Source organism: Pelodiscus sinensis, chromosome 6, assembly GCF_049634645.1.
Source record: "Pelodiscus sinensis isolate JC-2024 chromosome 6, ASM4963464v1, whole genome shotgun sequence".
NCBI lineage: Eukaryota > Metazoa > Chordata > Testudines > Trionychidae > Pelodiscus > Pelodiscus sinensis.
The window spans coordinates 3,862,092-3,887,191 of NC_134716.1; the positions used below are offsets into that span (position 1 = coordinate 3,862,092).

At 40.4% G+C, this 25,100-nt stretch overlaps 1 protein-coding gene across 3 annotated transcripts in view; it reads right to left on the minus strand.

Moving 5' to 3' along the window:
* The window catches only part of RNF170 (ring finger protein 170), a 27,933-nt gene continuing 2,833 nt past the window's right edge, over positions 1 to 25,100 (minus strand). The window contains exons 3-8 of one of the 3 annotated variants that reach the window (XM_075931331.1): positions 17,212 to 17,355; positions 11,905 to 11,980; positions 10,477 to 10,585; positions 5,307 to 5,380; positions 3,622 to 3,726; positions 1 to 1,610 (exon numbers count right to left, since the gene is read on the minus strand). In XM_075931331.1, the coding sequence (XP_075787446.1) occupies positions 1,341 to 1,610; positions 3,622 to 3,726; positions 5,307 to 5,380; positions 10,477 to 10,585; positions 11,905 to 11,980; positions 17,212 to 17,355 (778 nt within the window). In that variant the 3' untranslated portion in view covers positions 1 to 1,340. Of the gene's footprint in view, positions 1,611 to 3,621; positions 3,727 to 5,306; positions 5,381 to 10,476; positions 10,586 to 11,904; positions 12,032 to 17,211; positions 17,356 to 25,100 lie in introns of those variants that run through there. The other 2 variants (XM_006111101.2, XM_075931329.1) reach the window with 2 other exon arrangements.

Sequence of the window (25,100 nt, forward strand, 5' to 3'; positions counted from 1 at the left end):
TCTTATTGTAGTCATTTTATTTTCAAGTATTCAGAAAGTTACAATGTTTGCTATTTTGCTTCAAAAATATCTCTTTCCTCCAGCTGGAAAGTTCTGAATTCCCACAAAATGGCTTGCAAATTTTAAGTTTTCTACCAGCTCTGACTTCATACACTGAAAGTATTTTCAAATCATTCTCTTTGTAGCTTGTGATATCTGGTGTTAAAAATACCCACAAATTCCAAACATTAGGGGCAAATATCTTACAATGATTTTCATTTTCCAGCAGATTTCTTTGGTCCCATGTTACTGGTTTAAAAAAAAATTATTGGTACTAACTTGTGAGAAATAAGTTATTGTTTTCATGTAAATACTTTAATTACTTTATTAATTACCATCCATATTCAGGTAAAATTATCCAGTTATGACATACACTCTGTATTCCCACTTTTAAACAAATTGCTACCATAAATCTTAGGGTTTTTTTGAAGTGGTAAATTACTCCGATGTTGTACACTGATGCAAACCTCCAGTTTAAATATGTAGCACAGGTATAAAGTAGGGCTTACAACAGTGCAACTTACTCAATGTTCAAATACTGCTTAAGTACACAAAACCAATGTGAAAAAATATTATTCAGTGTTAGTCACCAAAGCATTGGTTATTCATGATTTCTTCATCTGGACGCTAATGGAAAGCCCTTTCTTCAAAACTGGAAAGTAAAATAGTTGGAAATACATATCATTATACATAGTGCAGTTAAAGCAATACTGAAGTTTTTCCCCTCTATTTGTGCAACATGAATTGTGTACGGCAGTAAAATTCACTGTGTCAACTGTAATGCTGTCTTTGGATTTCTTCTTGCATAGAGAGACATGAAAAACTATTGTTATTTAAAAATACTATGACCCACCATGGTGAGACATTAAGCAATTTGAGGAGCTATACAGTATTCTGAAGTGTCTTAATGCATCAAGCTCATCTGAATTCTTTTTTGTTTGAAGTCCTGATATCACTTAAATAGAACTTCCCTTTCACAAACTACACACTTGAAGAGGCATTTTATAACTAGCTTTATCTTGCATTACATACAATTGCTCACTGGGTGTAAGCAAATGTAAGTAATTTATTGCATCATAAATCTAACCTCTTCAAAATTTAAGCATATGCAAACCACAAATTAAAGATTCCAGTTAAGCATCACCCCATTTTAATCCCTCACATTGACATAAAATGATTGAGCACAAGCTATTTAATTTGAAAGCTTATACAGATGCCTTGCTATGTCACACTGTGCCCAGCTAGCTTCCTTTGTTCAGCATCCTACAAAAACTTCTGCTTCATGGTTGTTTCCACTCATATTATCTATTCAGTCTCTGTGTTATCACTTCTCGGTACATGATAGAGATGTAGATCAGCAGCAGAAAGATGACAAAGAAATCATCTAAAAATCCCAGAATTCCAAAGAGGGCTTCAGGAAGAAAATCCAGAGGAGAAACCAGATAGAACAGAGCTCCTAGCAGGCAGAGGAATATTCTGACACGGAACATCCAGAAAAGGCCCCCCACAGTAAACATCTCCCGGAAAGCATGCCGCAGTAAAGTGGGTAAATCCATAATTCTTTCCATTATCTAGGAACAAACAAAACAGAGGTAAATTAATCTTTTGCAGCAGCATTTAAAATGACAAAATACATACTTCTTAAATGGGATTTTTTTTTAAAGCACGACACTGACATCTACCACCATTTAGACGCCTGAGAAGATCTAGACCTGGTATTTGAAACCACAGTATAATGAATTCATGAAAGATTTTCATACTCAGGCACCTATGGAGTAAAAAACAGTTCAACTAGCATGAAAAAGGTTCTGAATTGACACAGAAGGCAACTTATGATTCACCAAGTGGCGAGCAGTGGAGAAATCACTCTGTGTCCATTTCTTACTCATAGGTGGTAACTGGCTGAAGAGGTAACAACAGTAGAGAAGGAGTCCTGTAGCACCTTATAGACTAACAGATATATTGGCACATAAGCCTTCATGGGCAAAGACCCACTTTGTCAGATGCACGCTCCAATACATCTGTTAGTCTATAAGGTGCCACAGGACTCCTTGTCGCTTTTGCGGATCCAGACTAACACGGCTACCCCTCTGATACTTAACAGTAGAGAAGTTTAGAAGCAATGACCACAAGAGGTGGCTTGAATGGATTAGAGTCAAGGGAAGGTTCCCAGCATGCAGTGGTTTATAGTTAAAAAAAGGCAAATCAACAAAAACAGATTTCAGGAAAGCAAGATGTTGACCAAGTGAGATGGATGCCATGGAAGGAAGCATGGAAAATCTAAGCATATGGAAGAAATCTGGGGATTCCTATGAGATGGCATAATCATGTGGCAACAGATTACATCTCCTCTGAAAACGAACAATTCTATATACAAGCTGTGGCTAAATGTGGTTTGTCAAGGGACTGCTCAAGCTTTAAGATTAGAAAACAAAATAATCCCAGGCATGGTTCCTTTTTGCCCTTTATTCTGCAGCGTCAACCACAATAACTAGCCATGGCTCGGTGGGAGCCATTTTTTAATGTTAGCACGGTTTCAATCGCGGCTCCTTTCCCAAAGCAGACAGAGCCACAGAATACAAATTACAAGGAGACACGGACTGAGCTCAGAAAACACTTTCGAGAGGAAGGATAAATCTTGTGATGAAGACACTGGACTGTGTTAGATGCTAGGGCAGGATGTCCAGGTTCAATTCATGGGTCCACCACCATGTGGTTGCTGTGGGCCTAATCCAAAGCCCACTGAAGTTAATGGAAGTCACTTAATTTCAATGGGGTTTGGACCAGACTTTCAACCTCTGTGTCTGTACAGTAGGAATAATACTTCCTTTCTCTCTTATTGTCTGCATTCTCCATTGAAATTGTAAACTTGTTGGAGTGGCATCCCTAATAAGAAACTAATGAGATATGCGGAGGCAGAACCCCACTCAAATCGCTGGTATCTGCCTGGACACATCTTATTTGTAGGATCAGAGTCTGCGTATATGGACTGTGCCTCGCAAATGTGACAACAGCAGCTTGCAAGGGGTACATTCTGAAGTTCTTACAACTCTAATTATGGCAGTTGTAGAAATAACACTCTCAAAGGGAAAAATTTAGAGAACAAAATAAGAGAATGGCCATGTAACCCATTAGGGACTCAAAATACATTTACAAAAGAAGGGAGCGCTATCAAACACAGAAGAAAGCAAAGCAAAGTCCTCCTAATCAGTTCTGGGTTTTTATATACTGTAAGCAAAAAGGGAAATATTTTTCCTTTACACAGTATATTTTTTTCACTTGTTAATTATGAATAATTCGAGCCCTGAATCAGGAAAGCACTTAAATCCATGTTTAATTGACCATCCTGAATAAAGGATGCTCTTCTGAGTCAGGGCTGTACTAAGTACCATGCCATTACAATAGAAATGCAAGGTTATACGATGAGCAGTTAAAAACAAATGTCTTTGTTTGAGCTGCAGGAACTCACATTTAGAAAACCAAACCTCTGTATCTCGCATGAATTATGGACAGAAAATAACCATGTGCAAGAAAATGACACATTATAAACTGACTCTCCCCTCTCCCCCGGCCCCGACTTACAGATCTGGGCTGTCCTGAGAATCTCCGATTGTAATCGTGCACATCTTGAAGAACTTGTGCTGCATCCTGTTGATCTTCACTGAAGAGTGGTAAGAACAACGTTACCTGTGAATGGCAGCAAGGAGTCACTTCATGCCTGGCAGGTCTTACAAAGATGAAATTGCAGACCCAAAAGGGAAACAGTAATTCAGGGCAAAACCGCCTTAGTGACGCTGGTGGCTACAACGGCAAGCTCTGGGGATAAGGTGATTAAATTGTGGAAGAATGGGCAGGACAAGGAAAAAAAAAAAAGGCATCAGGGCTTTTGCAAAAGTCATGAATGGAAGATTCTGTGCCTGAAGAAAACCATAGTTTGGGGAATTAATTCTGCTACAAATATCTACAGCTACACAACAGGACAGAGATACGCATGTGGACACTTAATCCATGCACAGAGACTATTGTAACTTTACCCGTATGTGAGGACGATATTCGTGTGATACACCTGCAGATAATAAAGTGTAACACATTGCTGTGCAATTTTCCATCTGTGAACCCTTGACTTGTCCTCTACCTCTAAGCTGTCCTCGCTCAGCAACTTGCCAAGGGAAAGTCACCTGCCAATATGAAATCTCCCTTCCACTGCACAGGTTGAGCAACATTCAGCCCCAGATCAACGACAGGCACAAGGTGAAATATCTCGTCACCTGCCATTGCTGGAGCTGGATGCTTTCGCCCTTTGGCAGGCAGAGCGTACTGGGTGATCCTGGCCATCTGAGAGAAAAGGTTGAAAACAACAGGAAAGCCACCCTGAGCAGAATGGCCAGAGCCAGGAGCCTGACCATGGTTCCTGGGAGAGGGCTGAAGACAGGAGATCAGCCAGAGGGGTTAGCATGTAGTCGTTTACACAATTAACCCATACGCCTGGATTTGATAGGTTAATCCTAACGACTACCTGCAACCCGCAACCCCCAACCCCCACTGCCTCTGTATCAGAGGCAGCAAAGGGTGGGGGGAGGTGGAAGCCTGTGCCCACGGGGAGCCTCCTGCTCCCCCGCTGCCTCTGATACACAGGCAGTGGAGGGTGGGGGGGGAGGGGGGGAAGGTGTGTGTAGTTCTTAGGATTAACCAATTAAATCCAGGCTTATGGGTTAATTGTGTAAACAATTACACACTAACAACCCTAGTGTGGAAGTCTATGTTTCTGCATATGCATTTAAGCTTGACATTTAAACCTGAAGTTTAAAGCTCCTGCCTGCCCACCCTGCATTTACCAAAAAACATGTTTGCTAATATCCCTACTCCACACTGGATGCTCAGAAAGACACTGTGTGTGTGTGCGTGCGCGCGTGCGTGCGCGGAGGCTGCTAGGAGACTTTCACCTCCCCCACCTTATTGCTATCCTATCTCTTCTCAGTTCCTCTTGTTGCTATCCCATCTCTCTCCCCTCCTAGTTCATCTCACTTCCCCACTCAGGCTCTTGCCTAACTCACATGCCTCCTCCCCACTCTCTACCACCAGTTCTTCTGTCCCTCCCTTGCCTGCCTTTATCCTGCTGTTTCCCTTTACAGAGTCTTATCAGTTACTCTTTCCCTCTCTGCCACCTCTAACTTGTCTCAGATGTAAGCATGAGAGTAGGTGTTTTCAGAATCCAGGCCTAAATTTGGAATCAGAACTACTGAGTCTTTGGTGACATAAAATGTTACCGTTTGTCTGCAGATTGGGCACTGGATGGCACCCAGCCATGAGCCATACCTCCAGTATGCGATAATGCAGGCCCCTAATGGAGGTAAATATAAAAAGCTGTAAGGATTTAAATTTTACATTGTTAGACATTTCTCATTTAAAACAATTATTTCAGCAAGAAAAAACAGTAGGCATCAAGAAAAATGATAACATAATGGCAAAATATTAGGCTCATCTATTTAGGCATAATTGGTTATTTTTATATAATATTAACTGCAGGTACTAACACTAAATTTATCCAAATTCCACAGGCAATTAAATTAATAAATTCTGATCTAATTCAATTTCAATATTAACCTTAGAAGGTGGAAAAACAAAAAACAAACACTTTTTAAATTTTTTAAATTAAATACTGATTTATATTTTAAAAATAAACCCATTTAAAATTAAATTTGAAATTGACAACTTCAAACTTTTTAAAATAATTTAAAATAAACATAAAATAGCATTAAGCAGTACATGTTTGCTGGCCATTTTTTAAAGAAAGTAAAACCACAGAACTGTGGAAGTCATTGGCTAAGCACATGAAATCAGTTTGTTGAAGTGCTAACTCAGCTTTTGACAATAGTGGCCTTTATTAAAGGTACAAAGATTTTTTTTCTTGATTTCAAGTTTATTTAATTCATTTAGTTCACTTCATGACTAGTTCATAAAGACACCAACTGGGAGATTAAAAAGCAGGAAAACTTGTTGTCGTTATCCAAACTATAAATAAAAACCACGAGTGATAGGATGAGATCTACTAGTTTTAAACCCCTTGAAGGATATGATAACTAGAAACAATCAGTTCTATTCACTAACTACAGATAATACATTGTTTGTTTAATAAATCAGTTAATTTCAAATGCAAAGCCGGTTTTGATAAATCTTTGACGATCTTTTTATTCTTCTGTACTAGCACATTTAAGGAGGTTTCATTAACAACATTAAAATGCTGTTTTGTGCATTTTTATCAAACTTTTATCCCAAAATAGTTTGACACAAATAATAAGGAACAAAATAAATTGATAAGAAAAGCATCAGTCATAATTTTCTAATAGAATAAAAATGTATACTGTGTCCTGCTGCTTAGCAAGAAGCAGCACCAAATGTAGTGTAAAGGCTATAGTTAATTGAAACTCAACAGCACACTCTGCCTCGGGCTTCCCGGAGTCAGCACGGGTCAGTTTCAGCAGCAGCTGACTTGGAGACGCATGGGGCGGAGCAGCTCCAATTGTCCGGCTGCCCGGAGTACTTCCGGGTTCCAGATGGTGCCAGACCATCAAGAGTGCCGGACCACTGGATGCTGGACCACTGGAGTTTTACTGTACATGTTTTGTTAGTATTTAAAGTGCTACCAGCCTATTTGTTGTTGTTTAAGTTTATCCTGTATAGACTAACTCGGCTACCTCCTGAAGCTATATTAATTGATACACAAAATACAATTATGGAATGTTACCCCTACAGAAACCTTGTGTAAGCGAAGGATGTAAATGTTGCAAGTTTTAACATAGTTCTTCAAGAATTCACTTTTTCAGTGTAAACGTGTCTATTAATTGAGAAGTGAAAAAAGTTTCTGCATCATTGTAAGTGGAAAATGATTAAGCTTAAAAGCCTTTATCAAGGTAAAGTGTAGCTGAGAAAACCACAGGAAATTACATTTCAGCCTGTAAAAAAATTCTAATATTTCATTCTCTAGAATTGCATAGGTTTTAAGATATCTAGAAAAATCTGAAATCTTTTGCAGATCTGCTCCAGCTAACTTTACTCAGTGAATAGATAATGAATAAGTTACAACAGCTGCACATGAAACTAGATGAAGTCAGATAAAGAATCCTTGTTTGAGAATCTCAAATGTTGGGAATCTGAGTAAGGGGAAATCAAAATGATACACAAAATACAATTACGGAATGTTACCCCTACAGAAACCTTGTGTAAGCGAAGGATGTAAATGTTGCAAGTTTTAGCGTAGTTCTTCAAGAATTCACTTTTTCAGTGTAAACGTGTCCTTGATAAAAAAAAAACCCTCAGGTTGGTGTCTTCAACAAGTGTTTATAAAACTGCTACTTCAGCTCCTTCAGTTATATTTTTAAAAAGGTTTTCAGCTAATTTTGTTTCTCCCGAGTTTAGAAACTTTTAAGGAAACAGAGTAAAAAAATATTTTCAAATGAGTGGAAATTTTGATTCAAACCTGGAAGTACATAAAAAAACAAAAGATGTTAGAATGTAATTTTAGACACTATTATCAGACACCTTTTCAAGAAGTTATACAAAGTTATTTGTTTTGAATAGTGTTTATGCTACAAAACAGTTTCTCTCTTTAGATTAAGTTAAGGATACTTCAGAAATGGTTGCTAACCCTGTATAGTAATTGTGGTTCTTCGAGATGTATCCCCCTACTGTGCGCCACTAGAGGTGAACTAGCACCCCCTGCAACTTTGATCGGAGATTTCTCAGAGCCGTGTCTGTTTGGCCTGTGCATGCATGCTACTCAGCCCCATATCCTGTGCCATTGTTATATAGTGCTATGTGGGCGAATCATCCTCAGTTTCTTCTCTTTCACAAAGCTCCACAGCAGAGAACTCTAAAGCAGAGGGGAAGGAGGAAGGGTACTGGAGCACAAATCTTGAAGAACCATAGTTTCTGCACATGGTGAGTAGCCATTTATTCTTTCTTCTTCTTCCTCTTCTAGTTGTGTCCCTATAAGTGCTCCCCTATAGGTAATTACCAAGCAGTTCCCTCTAAGTCAGGATTGGGTGGGAGGGTTTCGGAGCTGAATTAATTACAGAAGAAAGTAGAGCCGAGCCATACACAGTATCAGAAGTAAAATCATGGAGTTGCTGTTCAGTAAATATATGTACAGACACCCAAATGGTGGCTTTACATATTCCAATAATGGGAATGCGTTTGAAGAATGCTGTAAAGATGGAAATATACCTCACAGAGTATCCACGTGTAAAGATATTTGAGTATTACAAGAGCTGTAGTAAGAATTACTGCAGCCAGATAGCTGCTTAGAAAGTCTTTGACTAAGAACTGCAGACCGTTTTGATCTATCTGCAAGTGAGATAATTTCAGGGTCTTTCTGAAGGCTTTAGTCCGAACCAAACAGAAGGCCTGACACCAAGTGTGTGCCACAATGCTTCTTGATAATCTAGGTGAAGTTCAGAGTGGAAGACTGGCTGTGAACGGATTGGTTAATATGGCATTTGGAAGAAACTTTAGGTTATAACTTTGGATGAGGCCACAGCAAGACCTCGTCTTAAAAACACTGTGAAAGAGGGGCATGCCATAAGGGAATGGAATGGCTATGAGCAACTCATCTAGAAGAACATCAGTCATTTCTTCTTCAAGTATTTGCCTATGTCCATTCCATTGAAGGTAACTCCCAAGCAGTACCACCGGAACGCGGGTTGATTGCAACACAGCTCTTCCAAATCCAGCATCATCCCTTGCTTGCTGGCTGATGGTGTGGTGTGTGTTGTGAATGTGTGTGCTGAAGACCGCACTGCAGCCCTGCAGATGTCCTGGATAGGAGGACACATCAGGAAGTCCGCCAAGGATGCCTGAGTGCTGGTTGAGTGGGCCTTTACTACATCCAGCACCTTGGCTCAAGCCAGTTCATAACAGGTTTGGATGCAGGCAGTGATCCAACTAGAAAACCTCTGCAAGGCCACCAGGAAGTCCTTCCGTCTGTCTATTGTTGTGATAAATAGTTGACATGAGCTGTGGAAGGGTCCACTCAAGCTAGAATGCTGAGGTGTGCCAGATATCCAAAGCATGTTACTGTCTCTCCTCACTGGCAGGGTGTGGTTTGGACAGAAGACTAGAAGAAAGATATCCTGATTCACATGAAAAGGAGACACCCTCTTGGGCAGAAATGCTCCATGAGGCCACAGCTGGACCTTGTAGAAAACTCAGTAAGGGGCTCTGATATGAGAGCTTTCATCTCAGAAACTAGCCTTGCCAAGGTGATGGTGACAAGGTAAGTTACCTTCCATGACAGATGCGAGAAGAAGAAAGAGGCCAAAGGCTCAAAGGGAGGCCCAGTGAGTCTCGAAAGGACAAAGTTAAGGCCCTGTTGTGGAATTGGGTCCCGGACCAATGGGAAGAGCCGCTTTAGTCTTTTCAGAAACTGGATGGTCATGCGAGAACACCAGCTTACCCTGGGCCTAGTGGTGGAAAGCTGATATGGCCACTATGTGCACCTTGATGGAGGAAAGCACAAGGCCTTGATGCTTAAGGCTCAGTAGGTAGTCATGGACAGACTGCAAAGATTACTTTATTTAATCTTGGAGACAGCAGAAGAATCACTTCCACCTTGCCAGGTAAGTTGTCCTGGTGAAGGACTTTTTGCTTTCCAAGAGAACTTGCTGTCCCTGAGTGGAGCAGGCTCTTTCCTCCAGGTTCAACCACACAGCAACTATGCTGTGAAGTGAAAGGAGGGAAGGTCCGTGTCCAAGAAGTGGATCTCTTTTTTGGAGTAGAACAGACTGAGATTGATGACATGGTGGAAATGGTTGAAATCCTGCTGGAATTCTTCAAGGGCCTCCTTCCTGTAGGTGTCTGGACACACTGTTGCAGACTTGAAAGTTGCCACTCTTAAAGCAAAAAAACTTCAAGAACAGGCTGCAATGTGAAACTGCTGAGCTGGCATTCATATGCAAATCTGACACCATCAGGATGGGTCTGAATAGAGATTGGGACTAACTCACTCATTACCGTAAGAAATATCCACTTTAGATATTCTCTCCTTCTTATCCACATCCACCTTGATTGAATTAGCTCTGATGTAAAACTCCCATCTCTGTATCCCCTGCTATTTGTCTCCTTTAATTTTCACTTCATATATATGAAGAAGTGAGTTGCAACTCTCACCAAAGCTTATGCCATAATAAAATTGTTAGACTTTAAGGTGCCACCGGATTCCTTGTTTCTACACAGCTACCTTTGAAACCTAAATAACCATGTATGCAAGCCCTTAGATTTCCCAAGGAAACCATTTACTCAAGAGGTTTTGCAATGACGGAGGAAGGTGAGGTTTTGTCTTCAGAGAGATATAACCTACCTTGATCCCCTCAATGGGATGTTAATTCTGTAACCTAGTTGTGATAATGGTAGTTAATTTTTCTGTTGATCATTTTTACTTACCACAGAAAAGATGTCCACAGTTGGTTTCAATGGGAAATGTAGCCTGCTGTAAACAGACTGGACAAGACATGTCTGTATAGAAACGATGTCTATCGCCAGCAGATGCATCCTGTTAAGACAACAAAAAAAAAAAAAAAAAAAAAAAAAAAAAGAGAGATAAATTGTTCAAGAATTAACTTTAATTTAGATGACCACTTGAGTTTTAAAAGACACAGATTATATTCTCCACTGGATAGAAGTCAGACACAGATGACAAACTTAAAACTAAATAAGAGCAGGAATAGAATAATATTTAAATAGAACAACTAATTCAGTAAGCAGGTGCTAGTGTGACAAGCACTTTATTTTCTTCCATCTGTTCTATATCGCATGCACTTCAAGCTAATTAAGGACAATGGAAATAGGACTTTGTGAGCTTACATTTAACAGAACCCTTTAGTTCACGTGCACTGAAGTATGAGACACTCAAAAAAACTAGCTTCCAATTCACTACTTGCAAGAGCCTGTCTATTCTAGGTGAGAGGAGCTGCATCAGCATCATCAACATTAAGAAATTCTGGCCCTGGGCCCTGTTGTAGAAGCAACCTATGTATCTCTTGCAAAGCTCACATGCTGGAGCGTTAATGTTGACCTTTAACAAGTCTAGCATGTTGATGATTGCTTGGCTAATCCTTGGCTTGCTTCCATGGTTTGTCACTAACGAATCACCAGAAAACGTGGCAGAGGAATGCCTCTCCTGAACAGATTACTTTTGAGGATGATTTTGTTCATACACAAAGCTTAGCTTCCACTTCTGGGGACTTGGCCCTAAAAATGCAGCCCAAGCATCCCAACCTAGAATACCGTGTCCCCAGATGTGCTAGGGAAAGGAACAATGTGTTCAGCTGGCCTGAGAGGCTCGTCACCCCAGCCTGCTGGCCCATGGCTACAGTGCTGTTCTCCAGGAAGCTTAACTTGTTAGTCTAAATGCTTCTCAGCACCATTCCATAGCTGCAAATCAAACTCCAGATTTTAATTCCTGACCTCCTCCTCCTACCAACCTCTAAATTCCTGTGCAGGGAGCATGCCTATAATCTAATTTATGCTCCCTTGTGGGGAAAGCTGGGACTTCCCTGTGCTTAAAGATCTTCAGCAAGAGGTTATGGATTCTAGTTTGAGAATCACAGGGATAAATCTGACAGGCCCTTTAAAATTTATTTATGATCTAAAATTGTGCAGGATTATCATGATCTCCATACAAGAAATTTGTGACTTTGTCAAGTTAGTTTTGATCATCTATCTGCAGCCAAAGGAGTTTATGCAATGGACGTTTTCTTTTTGCAGAGACACCCCTTTCAGATTTTTTTTTAAACTTTAGCAGTAAAGGAGCAACAGATCTACACCACATACTATTACAAGGGTGGACATTTCCAGCCTCTAGCACAGTACCTGTTCTGTTTGAAGCTGCTGCCGAAGTGCCCTCACTAGCTCTTGGTTGTCTGGATGAATGTTCTGGTGCTCATTTCTGTGCGAGGGAAAATGGTGAAAGAAGGAGGATTGTCAGAAGACTGAAAACCTATGTTTTAAACACAAAGTGATTTAGAAAATAAAACCTGAAACTGAGGGGGAAAATAATTCACTCTCATTGTAATGGATGTTATAGAAAATTCTAGTGTCATTAAGAAAACTGCACGGTCAACGTGTTTCAAAAAGTATCACTGATATTCTAAGCCAGTGATTCTCATCCAGGGCTTTGGAGGCATTTAAGGGGCCACAAGCAGATTTTAGCGGGTCGCCAAGCAGTGCCAGCATTAAACTCACTGGGACTCAGGCAGGACCCATGAACCCTGCCACCCAAGGCTGAATCTTAACCTTAAGCAATGTGGCGTGGGGCCCCGGCCAATTGCCTGGCTAGCTACCCCCTAACACTGGGACTTTTATATGTGGAAAACCAGTTATGGCAGAGGTGAGCTGTGGAGTTTTTATTGCATGGAGAAGTGGGGGGGAGGGGTCAGAAAAAGGTTGAGATCCCCTGTTCTGAAGTGTGCTGCCCTGTCAACTTTTGTCAAAGGAAAACACGCTCTTTATGACCAATCCTCCAGGACAGCTTTGGATTAAAATTATCAGTTTCAATAAGTGACAACAAAACCACTATTGGTTAAAATCAAGTTATTTGTAAATATATGTTAGTTAACTCAGATATAAGTGTTACAATATTTTTTATTTCCATAAGTAATTCATTTATGGCTACAAACAATTATGACTTATTTTTTCCTTCACTGCATGCATATACAGGCTGAACTTCTCTAGTTCGGCACTCGAGACCTGATCGATGCGAAACCAGAGAATCTGCACCATGGGAGGTCAATATTGTGTAGCAGCATTACCAACACTTCCACTGCTTACTGGGCTCTGAAGACATTTAGGGGTAAATCAGAGTTGTTTAACAGCATAGAACACAGAGCCAGGACTGGTGGCTGTAAACAAACTTTATGGGACGGCGGGAAACTTGACCAAACCCATGATAAGTGGACATCTGGCTAACTAAAATCATGGTAAGAACCAAGAGAATGGTTAACGAACTGGAGATCATGCCTTATTATGATAGAACCAAAGAGCTCAGTCTAATTAGCCTAACAAAGAGACGGCTGAGGTTGATTTGATTACAATCTATAAATATCTACATGGGGAACAAATATTTAATTCAATCTAGCAGAGAACCAATGGCTGGAAGTTAAAGCTAGACAAATTCAGACCAGAAAACATACTTAACAGTGAGGGTAATTAACCATTGGAACAATTTACTAAGGATTGTGGGAGATTCTCCAACACTGACCATTTTCAAGTTAAGATTGGATGTCTCCCTCTAAGATATGTGTTGTAGGAATTATTCTGAAGAAGTTCTCTAGCCTGGGTTACACAGATCAGATCAGCCCAGACAATCACAAATTGATCCCTTCTGGTCTTGGAATTTATGAATTGTTTACAACATAATTACACACTAGTTTTTTTTCAGGAAATCCTATGCAGCATGCATTCTGGAATTCTATTATTTATTTATTTATTTATTCTTTAAAGTACCCATTTCTCCAATGGCTCTATGAACTTTTTGCAATTTTCCATACCTGACTCTGCAATTGTAACATCTGTTTAGTGTAGATTTTAGCATTTCACAGCTTACTTATTCTTTCAGATAAAAATGAGAATGGTTTGCAGAGTACTTGCATGAGTGGCGCTATAAAATGATGTATTGTTTGACAATACCAGATACACAGATGTAGGCTATTGTCCCTTATATATAAGGGAATGAGAAAAAGGACATTCACTGTGCAAATAGCCACAGAAAATACATCAAGAGCTCCAGAGGAGTCCTGCTTTATTCACAGTGTTCCTTATAAGAGAACAAGAAAAACATGTCCATTATATTGGACTAGATAAGAAATTGCATGTGACTAAACTAAAGCCTGTTATAATGTATGCATATAAGGAGGCAGACTGAAAATTAGCTGTGCAAATTTCACTTTGAAATGTCCTGAATTTTGAGTGCTTCATCATACAACAGGCTTTGTTTATTTGGTTTCTTTAAAAAAAAAATCCCACAATCTGAAATGATTTAAGAGCCACCACCAAATGTTATGACTCAAAAAATAAAGTGTGGTCTTAAATGAGGTAACACCTCCTGCTCTATTCAACATGCACTTTCCTCCAATTAAAATGAGATAATGCACATATGGAATCTAATCTACCTATATGGTAACGCTGTAATCTCCCATGTTAAAAAGTTAATTTCCTTGTAGGTTTCACCTCTTTTGGAAATGCTGATGTACCTATAAGAGTGAAAAGTGTGCGATACACTAGACTATTGATGTGCAATGGACTAGATAGCTAAGACACTTGGAAAGCAGGTTAGATAAGGCATGAGAAACAATTAGGTCGTTTCTGATATAATATTCTAGATTGCTTGACTCCTTTTAATATGTTGGATGAGCTAAGATTTCACCATCTCAGCTCTCTCTGTTGTGACAACCAGCTCTCAGCTTTAAGAGACGATGGCAGCAAGCGGACTGTAATTTGTCAAGACCGTGTTACTTATAAATGCAAACTGACTTTACAAAAAAGTGTCATTATAATGACTGAATTAAATAGCTGCAGCTCTTGCAAGATTTTAAATAATTTATCTTTTACTGTTAATTTTTGATCTTTTACTGTGAGTATCTTCATCAACAACTCAGACTTTGAATCCATGCACGGATTCCAAACTGTGATTTATTTTCTCTTTAATGAGAAAGGGGAAAATCACCATATCCCGTAAGTTCAATACTCTCCCTTTCACATTCCACTTCTGCCTACAAAGCCCCACGCAAACACACTGCTGCACCCCATCCTGTGCTGCTTCCTGCTGTCCTCTGACACCTCTCTAGCCATCATGATCCCCACTCCAAGCTTCCCAGTCTATACTGGCACCTGCCTGTGCCCAATTTTAAGTATTTTAAAATAAAGTGTTTAAAGCTGGATAGGTGCAGGAGACAGAAGCATGAATGGGAGAGAGACTGGCGGGGCAGAGGGGACCAGATGCAGGGGATAGCAGCATGGATGGTACGGCGTTGAGAAAGGGTGGGCAAAACTGGGCCTGCCAAACACCTGGATCCGACCCATTGTGTCCCAGCAGGACCCTTGCACAGGCTCCCTGGTTGTCGCGGTCCCACAGGTCACTCAAAGCAGCTGGGGCCAGAAACTGGCTAAAGGGAGCTGCAAGGGCAGTGTTTGCAGGAGCACATAGCACATGGAGACCCACTGTCCATGTCCCACCAAGGGGTGCACTGCACAGACACACACGCTGGTTCTAGCCATCAGCTGCTTTGAGTAGCTAAGGAGCCTTTCTGAGGGTGCTGCTGGCTGGGAGCCATCTATGGTAAGCGCCTCCCTGGTAGAGCCTGCACTTGGTAACCCCCTCCCTCACGCCAAACCCTCCTGTATCCAAATTCCGTTCCCGACCCTACATCTCCTTCTATACTCCTACCCCACGTCAGAACCCCTCCTGCACCCTAATCCCCATCCAGAACTCCTTCATGTGCCCACACTCCATCCCAGATCCTGCACCCTCATCCATTAATATTGTAGAAAAATGCCACCCTTGACCACTTAAATTCTTGGAGTGCCCTCCCCCCATCAAACATAACTGTTCACCTCTGGAAAGGCACATGCTCCTCCTCTCATCCAGTGCGTGGTGGCTAAGGAGAGGTATGCAGGAGGTTTACAAAGTGAGGTGGGGACAATGCTGGAGTCTGGGTAAGGGGGTCAGGGTGCCTGCAAGCCTTCAAGCTCAGAAGCAGAACCTGCCAAGGATGCTGTTTAACTAGGGATGTTAACTGATAAGTACACGGGTAAGCATGAGACTTACCAGTATGCTGACAGGTTAACTAGGCCTTGTCAGTTAACTCCAGTGGGGCCAGCCACACCAGTGGGGCCAGCAAGCCAGGCAATGGGACTAAGCATGTTAAATATCGGTTAACTGAACAGTCGATTAACGTCACATTCTTATCAGTTATTCAACTATTCTATAGTCCCCAGGGCTAGGGCCAGCAGCCAGTGCACTCCGGCTTCACTCCTGAGGAGTCCCCTGCCACTCCATCAACGGGAGCTGGTCCATGAGGGGAGACAGTTTAAATCCCAGCTCCCCTCATGGACCAGCTGCCTGTCGTCCCGCGTGCCTGTGTTTGATAACGAGGCAGCTGTTCAGGGTGGCAGCAGCTCCTGTCTGGGGGTAGAACTGAGCTCCTGGGCCTGAAGCAAGCTGGAACTGAGCTCGACTGCTAGCCAGACTGTGGGGGGAGGGGAAGAGGGAGGGGATGCGTGTAATCTACAGCATTACCCGATAAGCTTTTGTTTACTGGGTAATCGACTACGCTATTACAGCCCTAGATGGGACCTTGGTTAAAATAGCGAACTGGTTAAGTACTATCATTTAGCCCTTTTAACATCTCTATGCATAACCCTTTAAAAAGTTATACTGACTTAAAGACAACCTTAAACACAAATGCACTGACCCACAAAAGCTTATACCCAAATAAATACGTTAGCCTTTAAGGTGCCTCCCCCGCTTCCGCAAAAAAATCTCTTCTTACCCTATAGTATTTGAAGCATACCCATCTACAAACAACTCACTCAATCCATTCAAAAGTGTAAGGGGATTAAAACTAGGATTTATAACAAAAGTGTAACTGAAACCTTAAGTAGAGAGTCATTATTAACATCTCTCAGAGAGGTAGCTCTGCGAGTCTGTATCTGCAAAAGCATGCATCTGACGAAGTGGGTCTTTGCCCACAAAAGCTTATGACCAGATAAATCTGTTGCTCTTTAACGTGCCACAGAATTCCTCACTGAAGTAACAGCTCTGTAATTAGCAAGTGATTGAGATATTAGCTATGCAGGCCATGAATTTAGTAATATCCATTCTCACAAAATGTTGGATACTCTTCAGTTTGACTAACTGAAGATCAGGAAGAGTGTTTGGTATCATTCCTGGAAAACTTGTCTCTTCACTATGAGTTATGGACTAAACATCAATCTGTGTCAAGTAATCGTCAATTAAATAACAAGACATCTGGACTGGGAAGTCAACAGTTTATTTCAACACCATGGAATCATAATTATTTTGCACCTTAATGCAACTATTCGATTTAATAGAAAAAGTTAAAACTTCAACAATAACGTTGGAATGCATATACTGATCAATTCCTATCACCATTGTCTCACCTTAAAAGCATATACACCAGTGCGGCAATGAAAGTGAAACTGAGCACAACAGCTACCAATACCTGGTCACTTATTCCTTCTATAACTGAATCATGAACTAGTTTCAGACTCTGAACTTCTGCCGGTTGACTGGCCATTCCAGGTCTAAAAAGTAAAAAGAATATATATTATATATATGTATGCACGCACGCGGAGGGAGGGAAAGAGGGGGAGGAAGAGAGAGAGAGAGAGAGAACTCTTGAAGCTATATATATAATTTATTGCTTGGAATATATTCCCAAAACACCAATGTGGGAGAAAGAAGTTAACATTGACCATATTTACACAGCTTACGTTTGAACTAATACCCTTGTAACATCAGCAAAAGTTTTAAATGATTGGCTGCTGCCTGAAGTGCTAAAATTAAACACGATTTTTTTTAAAATGTGTCAGATAGATTACTTGGGGATCCTTGATAGGAGAGTGTTTGTTTTGATGTGTGTTCCAAATACAGTCTATCTACATTGAGAATGTACCCATGATCTGGAGTGCTAAGGTGAGCCAGGGGCTCTCAAACTTTTTCCACGGAGTACACCACATCTTAACAGACATTGTCTTTTGGACCATCCCCCCCTATTCATGGCAACTACAGGTGGGATTTCCATAAGTGATAAATGCACAGTTTACAAACCTCTTAAGTCTTGAAAGAGGAGGTCATTTTCAGATTACTTTTTGTTCTACCCATTAACATACCATTTTTTTGGTTAACTTCACATCTGCAAAGATCAGAGTGCCATGCCTTCTAAAGAGAATGTGGGCCAACCTGCTGCTGGAGATGTAAATAAAATAAAATTGGCTTCAAAAGGCTGTTAAATCACTCCCACAGTAATCAAGTAGGGGTCTGAACCACAGCTATGAACATTATGAAACCAACAAGAGAAAATTAAGCTGGCTTTGGAAAAGGAATGACATTACAAAACATTGTGCTGGAGCTATGTTGCATTACAATTAACATTTTAAAATATTTTTCCTATATGATAAATTTGAGCTCTTGGAAACAAACTTTGCAATGAACCTAAACTTGAATAACTTATATCATCTTCTACCTCTCTCTCCATCCCCCTCAGTAAATACACCAGCCTTTTAAGCCTCTCTGAGTCTCGTCTCCATTTATCATCATGTAACTTAAATATTAGGAAAACTTCCTAATTTATTATATATTTGAGAGAGTTTGTCAGTGAGCGAGCAAGTCTGTCTGTCTGTCTGTCCATCCATCTGTTTGCCCAAGAATTCCTCCTAAGGGGTAAGAGCTAGGACCACACTACATTTGATATGCAGCTTTCTCTTATCATAACTTAAAGCAAGGTAAGGATTTGGTTGTGTCAGAACAATGAGATGCTTTTTATTACACAGAAAGGAAGGGAGCTGCTAGCAGTCCTGCATTCCTCCCCTATCACCCCAGTCCCTTGCCCTGAGCCCCTCCTCAACCTCCAACCCGTGACTCCAACATCCCCCTGCACTGAAGATTTACCCAGCACTGCTTGGGTCCTCTACCATGGGTCTAGACATACTTGATCCTGCCTCAGTGTAAGGGAAATGGATATGATGACCCTTTTGAAGTCCTTCTACCCCTGTATTTCTGTCTTTCTATAATTTGCACTCATAGTATTTCCCCCAAAAAACAATGCAGAACATCTTTTCCAGTGGCACCAAACCAGACCTCTCTGAGAATCACAACTCAACTAAAGTTGGAATTCACACAACAGATGAGATTTATATGAATATATTAAAAAAATCCAGTCTTTCTTTACGGACAGATCCAGGTCCTATGTCCTACCCCACTTAAATAATATCTACAACAGACTATGGTGCCTTATGATTAATTATCTTGCAACCCCAACCACCTTTTGATAATGGTTTGGGAATAGGAAATAGGGATGTAAAAAAATCATTTAAAAATGTAACTGCTAAAAATCCGAAAGGTTACACACACTGAGGGCTCTGTAGTATAAAGTTTTTATATACGATTTATACTGCAGAAACTGCAACGCAGCCAACTCCCCAGGAGTGGGGCTAGCAGCCTGGAGGCAGTGTCTCTCTCAGATGGGCAGATGGACAGACACGCAAACGCTCTCAAATATATAGTAGATAACGGACAGAAAAGTGGTTGTTTAAAAAAATATCCTCCTTGTCTTTTACACTAGAAATTCAGTTCTTGGCTTTATGCTAGTTTTCATGAAAGACTATGAATGACTGGTAAAATGACCTTGGGGGGGGGAGGGAAGGGAGTTAAACTACTGTTTAATTTAGAGAAGTAATTTTTACTCAGACTTTTAAGTTCTGATTATTCAGTTTGATGGATGACAAGAAAAAACAATCACTTGGGATACTCTCTTTTTATTCATTCCCACATTGCCTTTCAATTAAGGAATGAAAAAGCTCACAATCCTATAGCAAAGCCAACTTACAAAAGAGCAATTCTTCAAAAAATAGCAAAAAATTGCAGTTCCCCTTTAAATGTCTAAAAAGACATGAAAAGGACATGAAGCACATTTTCAATTGTCATTCATCTTTAAACCTGGTATTTCCAATACAAAATATAAGAGTTCTCCAGTGACAAAAAGAAAAGAATGATCTTTTGTACTGTGACCCTACTATGCCACAATCGGTTTTATCAGGGCTTGGTTAAATAGCACACAGACAGAGACCAGACACATTTGCATCATGACCCTCAATGAGCATAGAATGGAACTATACGCGGTTCAGTAAAGACTGAAAATGGCCAAAAAAAAATGTAATTTACCTGGGCAAAATTGTCAAGTACAATTTACCAGCACAGGCACAAATTCTTGCCTGCTCTTTATCAGGTGACTGACAGTGATGTTAGTAAAACTAATAATAATTTTCTCTTTTGTCAACAAAGAATCAGTTGCTTTAGAGAAAGAGAATCTTTCAAGGCTGATTTAATTACTGTCAGGCTAAAAATTCACATTGGTCTCAAGTCATCGCCTTGATCTTCATTGCTCCTTTCCCAATAAAGGAATATCACAGAATAACAGCATCTTGATTATAACAATGTCTTTTATTCTTGGAAACACACAGAGGAGACATTGAAATTTAAGGGCACAAAGGGGCATGTTAATGCAAATATATTATGTCATGGTTCTGAACTGCTAGCTAACAAAAGAAATATTCTATTCTTTTTCCTATGGCACAGCTAGAACAACGTTATATACCATCATTCAGGAGGACACTAAAAATGAACCAGTGCTTACCACAAAATGTGAAATAATTGTCGCTGGCTAGACAGACCAGAATATTCATATTTTCTACATTTTCCATGTACTGAATGCTCCTACTTCAGAAGGGATGTCATATGTGCTATTATTCTCAAAATGTAAGAGAGATTACAAAGATCTTGGACACAGGGGTCACAGACAGGTGTAGGAAAATTAAGGACCTTATTATGGGCCTGCAAAGCAGTCTACAAAGTGGCAAAAAAATGAGTCAATGGTCATGAAAATTAAACCAAGGGATTAGCAGGTCACATGCATTTGTTGACTCACACTGCTTATCAGAGGGATTTGAACTGAGAGTGTCCTTTTAAGGATTTATTGAGGGTGACTATGGAGCATTATATCTCTGAAATTCTGTTTCTGACAAAGCAACATTTTCACAGGATTCTTTCACTAAGAAGCAAAAGTCCAGGAGCAAGACTGAGATGAAGCCAATAGGATAATTGAATGCAAAGTGATTTATCATGGGGTATGTCCCAAAGAAAAATGTATCAGAATAGAAAGATTGACTAGTCGTCGTCGTCCCCGTCTCCCCCCCGCCGCCAAAAAAACCCCACCTGGATATTTCTGAGGCCAACAGGAGTTTTATAGGATTAAAAACTAAACAAGAGATTGGGACAGAATATAATCCCTTAGGGTTTGTCTAAAGGGTAAATGGAATGAAAATAAAGTTCAAAACGCAACAATAATTACTCATCACTGCAAGTCAGTGCATGGATAAATTATATAAAAATAGAAAATAAAAGCAAGTCAATTTTTATGGACAATTGAGCAATTTTTCAAAACCAGAACATGCTTACATGAACTTGTACTGATATTACTAAAGATGTGATTTACACCTAAAGGAGTTAGTTTGGTTTCTTTTACCATGTAGACAAGCCCTCAAACTCTGGAGGCATAAACTACCTTTAGGTACTGAGGGACAGAAGTAAACTTTACTAAAGCGAGACTATCCCAGATCTTCTACTGCAGGGTTTCTGCCTGTGAAACACTGGCCACTGTTATAAGTAGGATACTAGACTAGGCAGACCATTGTTCTGACCCAGGCAAATAATTTCTGTGTTCCCTTAGTCTGCTTCATGCAGAATACCCAGGGCCTTTCAATAATGGATGCACAGAGAAGAGCCTCACTGGGATGAATATGTGGGAGTAGAAGAAACACTGGCACATCACCAATTGCTTGTATAATCTGGTATTGGATGGATCAAACCATAGGACCTGAAACTTATTCATGTTATAAGCTGACATCACTACTACCAATAAACGGTTTATAACCGTGGTGTTCAACATGCTAGTTTCTACCCACATGTGGTTATCTGGCCGGTTGAGTGTGGCTAATTAGCTTGAACAATGTGGCTATTTGGCTGGTTGAGAGTGGCTAGTTCGCTATAGCTGCAACTATTATAGGGCCTACTGCTTCAGAACTGGTTGGACACCATAGCTAGGGCTACACTGGCATGATTTTCCGGAAATGCTTAAAATGGAACAGTTTTCCATTATAAGTATTTCCGGAAAAAGCGTGTCTACATTGGCAGGATGCTTTTCCGGAAAAGCGTCCGTGCCAATGTAGACGCACTTTTCCGCAAAAAAGCTCCGATCGTCATTTTCGCGATCGGGGCTTTTTTGCGGAAAACACTACTGTGCTGTCTACACTGGCCCTTTTCCGGAACAGTTTTTCCGGAAAAGGACTTTTGCCCGAATGGGAGCAGCATAGTTTTTCCCGGAAAAACACTGACAATTTTACAGTAGATTGTCATTGCTTTTCCGGAAATTCAAGAGGCCAGTGTAGACAGCTGGCAAGTTATTCCGGAAAAGCGGCTGATTTTCCGGAATAAGTGGCCAGTGTAGACACAGCCCACGGGTTTATAAGGAACTTTCATCAGCTTGTCAAGACTACATTAAGACTTTGTCTACATTATAACCCGGCCGTGACACTAAAAGTTGGGCAGTATAAATACTGTTTGTCAGCACTTTTCCTGACAAAATACTTCTACTCCCTATGAGTGGGGCTTGCATTGTCAACAGGAGAGAAGTCCTGACAGCAACAAGCTGTTTATGCTGCTGCTTGTTGCATCAAATCTTTTGTTTTTCGAGGGGTAGGAGGTAAGCACCTGTGAATGAAAAAGTTCTCTCTCAATTGGTAATGTAGACAAAACTTAAGGCAGGAAATTGCAGGGGGAGGGAAGGGGTAATGGAAGTTTTAAAAGTATAAAACCTTCCATGGACGTAATGCCCATGGGTGACAGAGACACTGTTCTACTATTGTTCATGATTCTTCAATAAGCTGCCCTAATATCCCTGATTCAGACTTTACCACTGTGATGTTACACCCCATATTCTTCATGGAAATACTGTTATGATATGAATATGTCATAATTATGATAGATATTATGGAAGATGGGTCACGTGACATATCATTGGCAAGGTTATGGTTACCCTGCAAGGTTAACAGTTACCCGGTTAACCAGTAAGCATTAGCATTACCAGTATGCTTACCTGATTAACCAGAGGTCTGGACGGGAGGAACAATCCACCCGCCCCCCACACCCGCTACAGCAGGGCTACTTAACTTTGGAAGCCCTGGGGACCATAATGATACTCACAGCACATGCGGAGGGCCACAACTTAAGTGTGGTTGCATATACATGCAAATAGATATGCAAATAGCTTATTTCACACTGACATGCATGAATACAAAAAATAAGGCAAGACTATAGAACACGCAGGCCCCATTTAAGTCAGTTCTGCTGATATTAATAAAATGCAATATTTACCCAATTTCCAGACATCTGACAGCACTTTTAATGAGCAACAACAGTCCAGGAATTTACCTACTAAAACACATATCAACCCAAACGGCATCTCAGACTGCAAACAAATGGGCTGCTATTTTTCCATTGTAAGAGGTGTTCTAGGAGAAAAAATCCTATTTAATGGAAGTTAAATATTTAAGGCTGGGGAGTTAATTTTGGGTCTCCATTGCCTCCCCAGCCAAGAAGGATTGCAAAAACGTGAAGAAAGAAAGGCACTGAACTGGGGCGGAGCCCAGAAAAAAGGTCAGCCAGTGAAGGATATACCTGGAGATTTAAACTTCAAGCAGTGCAATTTACCTCCAAGAAAGTCTGCAACCTGCATAAAACAACATTTACAATGAGATTTTGCTATTTGTAGCTAAGTATTCAGCCCAGTTTGCGTGTTTTATTTGTTCAGGAACTTGCTTTGTTCTGTTTGCTATCTCTTATGATCACTTAAAAGTTAACATTTGCAGTTAATAAACTTGTTTTTTATTTATTCTAAAACCCAGTTTGTGCAATTTATAACGGGATGGGGAGCAAAAAGCTGTGCATATCTTCCTTCACACTGAGAAAAGGGGCAATTTTTATGAGCATGTGTTATATAGATTTCTATATAGCACAAGGGGATATAATTTGGGGTTTACACTTGAGAGGGCGTGTGCAGGCTAGTGCTGGGAAATCCCCAAGTTGAGTCTTCCTATACAGAACAGACTGCGTGCCCACTAGAGATGGCTTGAGGGCCAAGCACAGTGGGACAGGATGAGGGGACCCACGCTGATGGAACGAGCATGCTCAGTGGGACCCCAATACATCAGGTGTCACCTCAAAAGGGGGGTCCTGCCCATCACAACCACCTCCTCCAAGAGCAAACAGTTTTTAAGAACTGAGGAAGTGCTGTTGATCTCAAATCTAGTTGTTAAAAGCCATAAGAAAGAATTCTGGCAGATGGCAACTTTAGAGAATGGAGGCTGACAACTGATGTTGCCTATTGTAGGCTATAGGATTTGCTGATTTTGATTATGTAAACATGATGAGATGTTTGCACACAAGGCACGTGTTTACACATAAGTAAAAAATAATATAAATAAGATTCATTATTAAAGACTATTGTTTATTTTGTATTACACTTAATATAAACGGCAAGGAGTCAAACTAAGAAGAAGAACACCAGCTGAAACAGAACACAATGAGAGAGCGCTTTTTAAAATAAGAGTAATGTATTAATTTCCAAGATAAGTTCTGCGGTAAGAATACGGTTTATTTGGAGTATGTTGTTAAGTGTACAAGTCATGAGTATTAATATTACTGGGTAGCTACTGCAGAGATACAGCTACAATAATACTGACATTTTGACAAGTCATCTCAGTGGGTGCAGTCAAATCTATTCCCAAGCACTTCTGGCACCACAGACTGCCATCCTGCCACCATGATCCATATTACATATTCAAGGGACAAGCAACTGTTCTTAAAGCCTCTACCAATCTCAAACAAAAGACAGGACTATGTAGCACTTTAAAGACTAACAAGATGGTTTATTAGGTGATGAGCTTTCGTGGGCCAGACCCACTTCCTCAGATCAATATGATCAATATTGATCTGAGGAAGTGGGTCTGGCCCACGAAAGCTCATCACCTAATAAACCATCTTGTTAGTCTTTAAAGTGCTACATAGTCCTGTCTTTTGTTTCAGCTACACCAGACTATCACGGCTGCATCTCTATCACTATTCTACCAATCTCAGATTCTCAATGACCCTTGGACTCAGTGTATTTGTGAAAGTCTGTATCTTTCCAATAAAGTTGAAATTTTCCCCAAAAGGT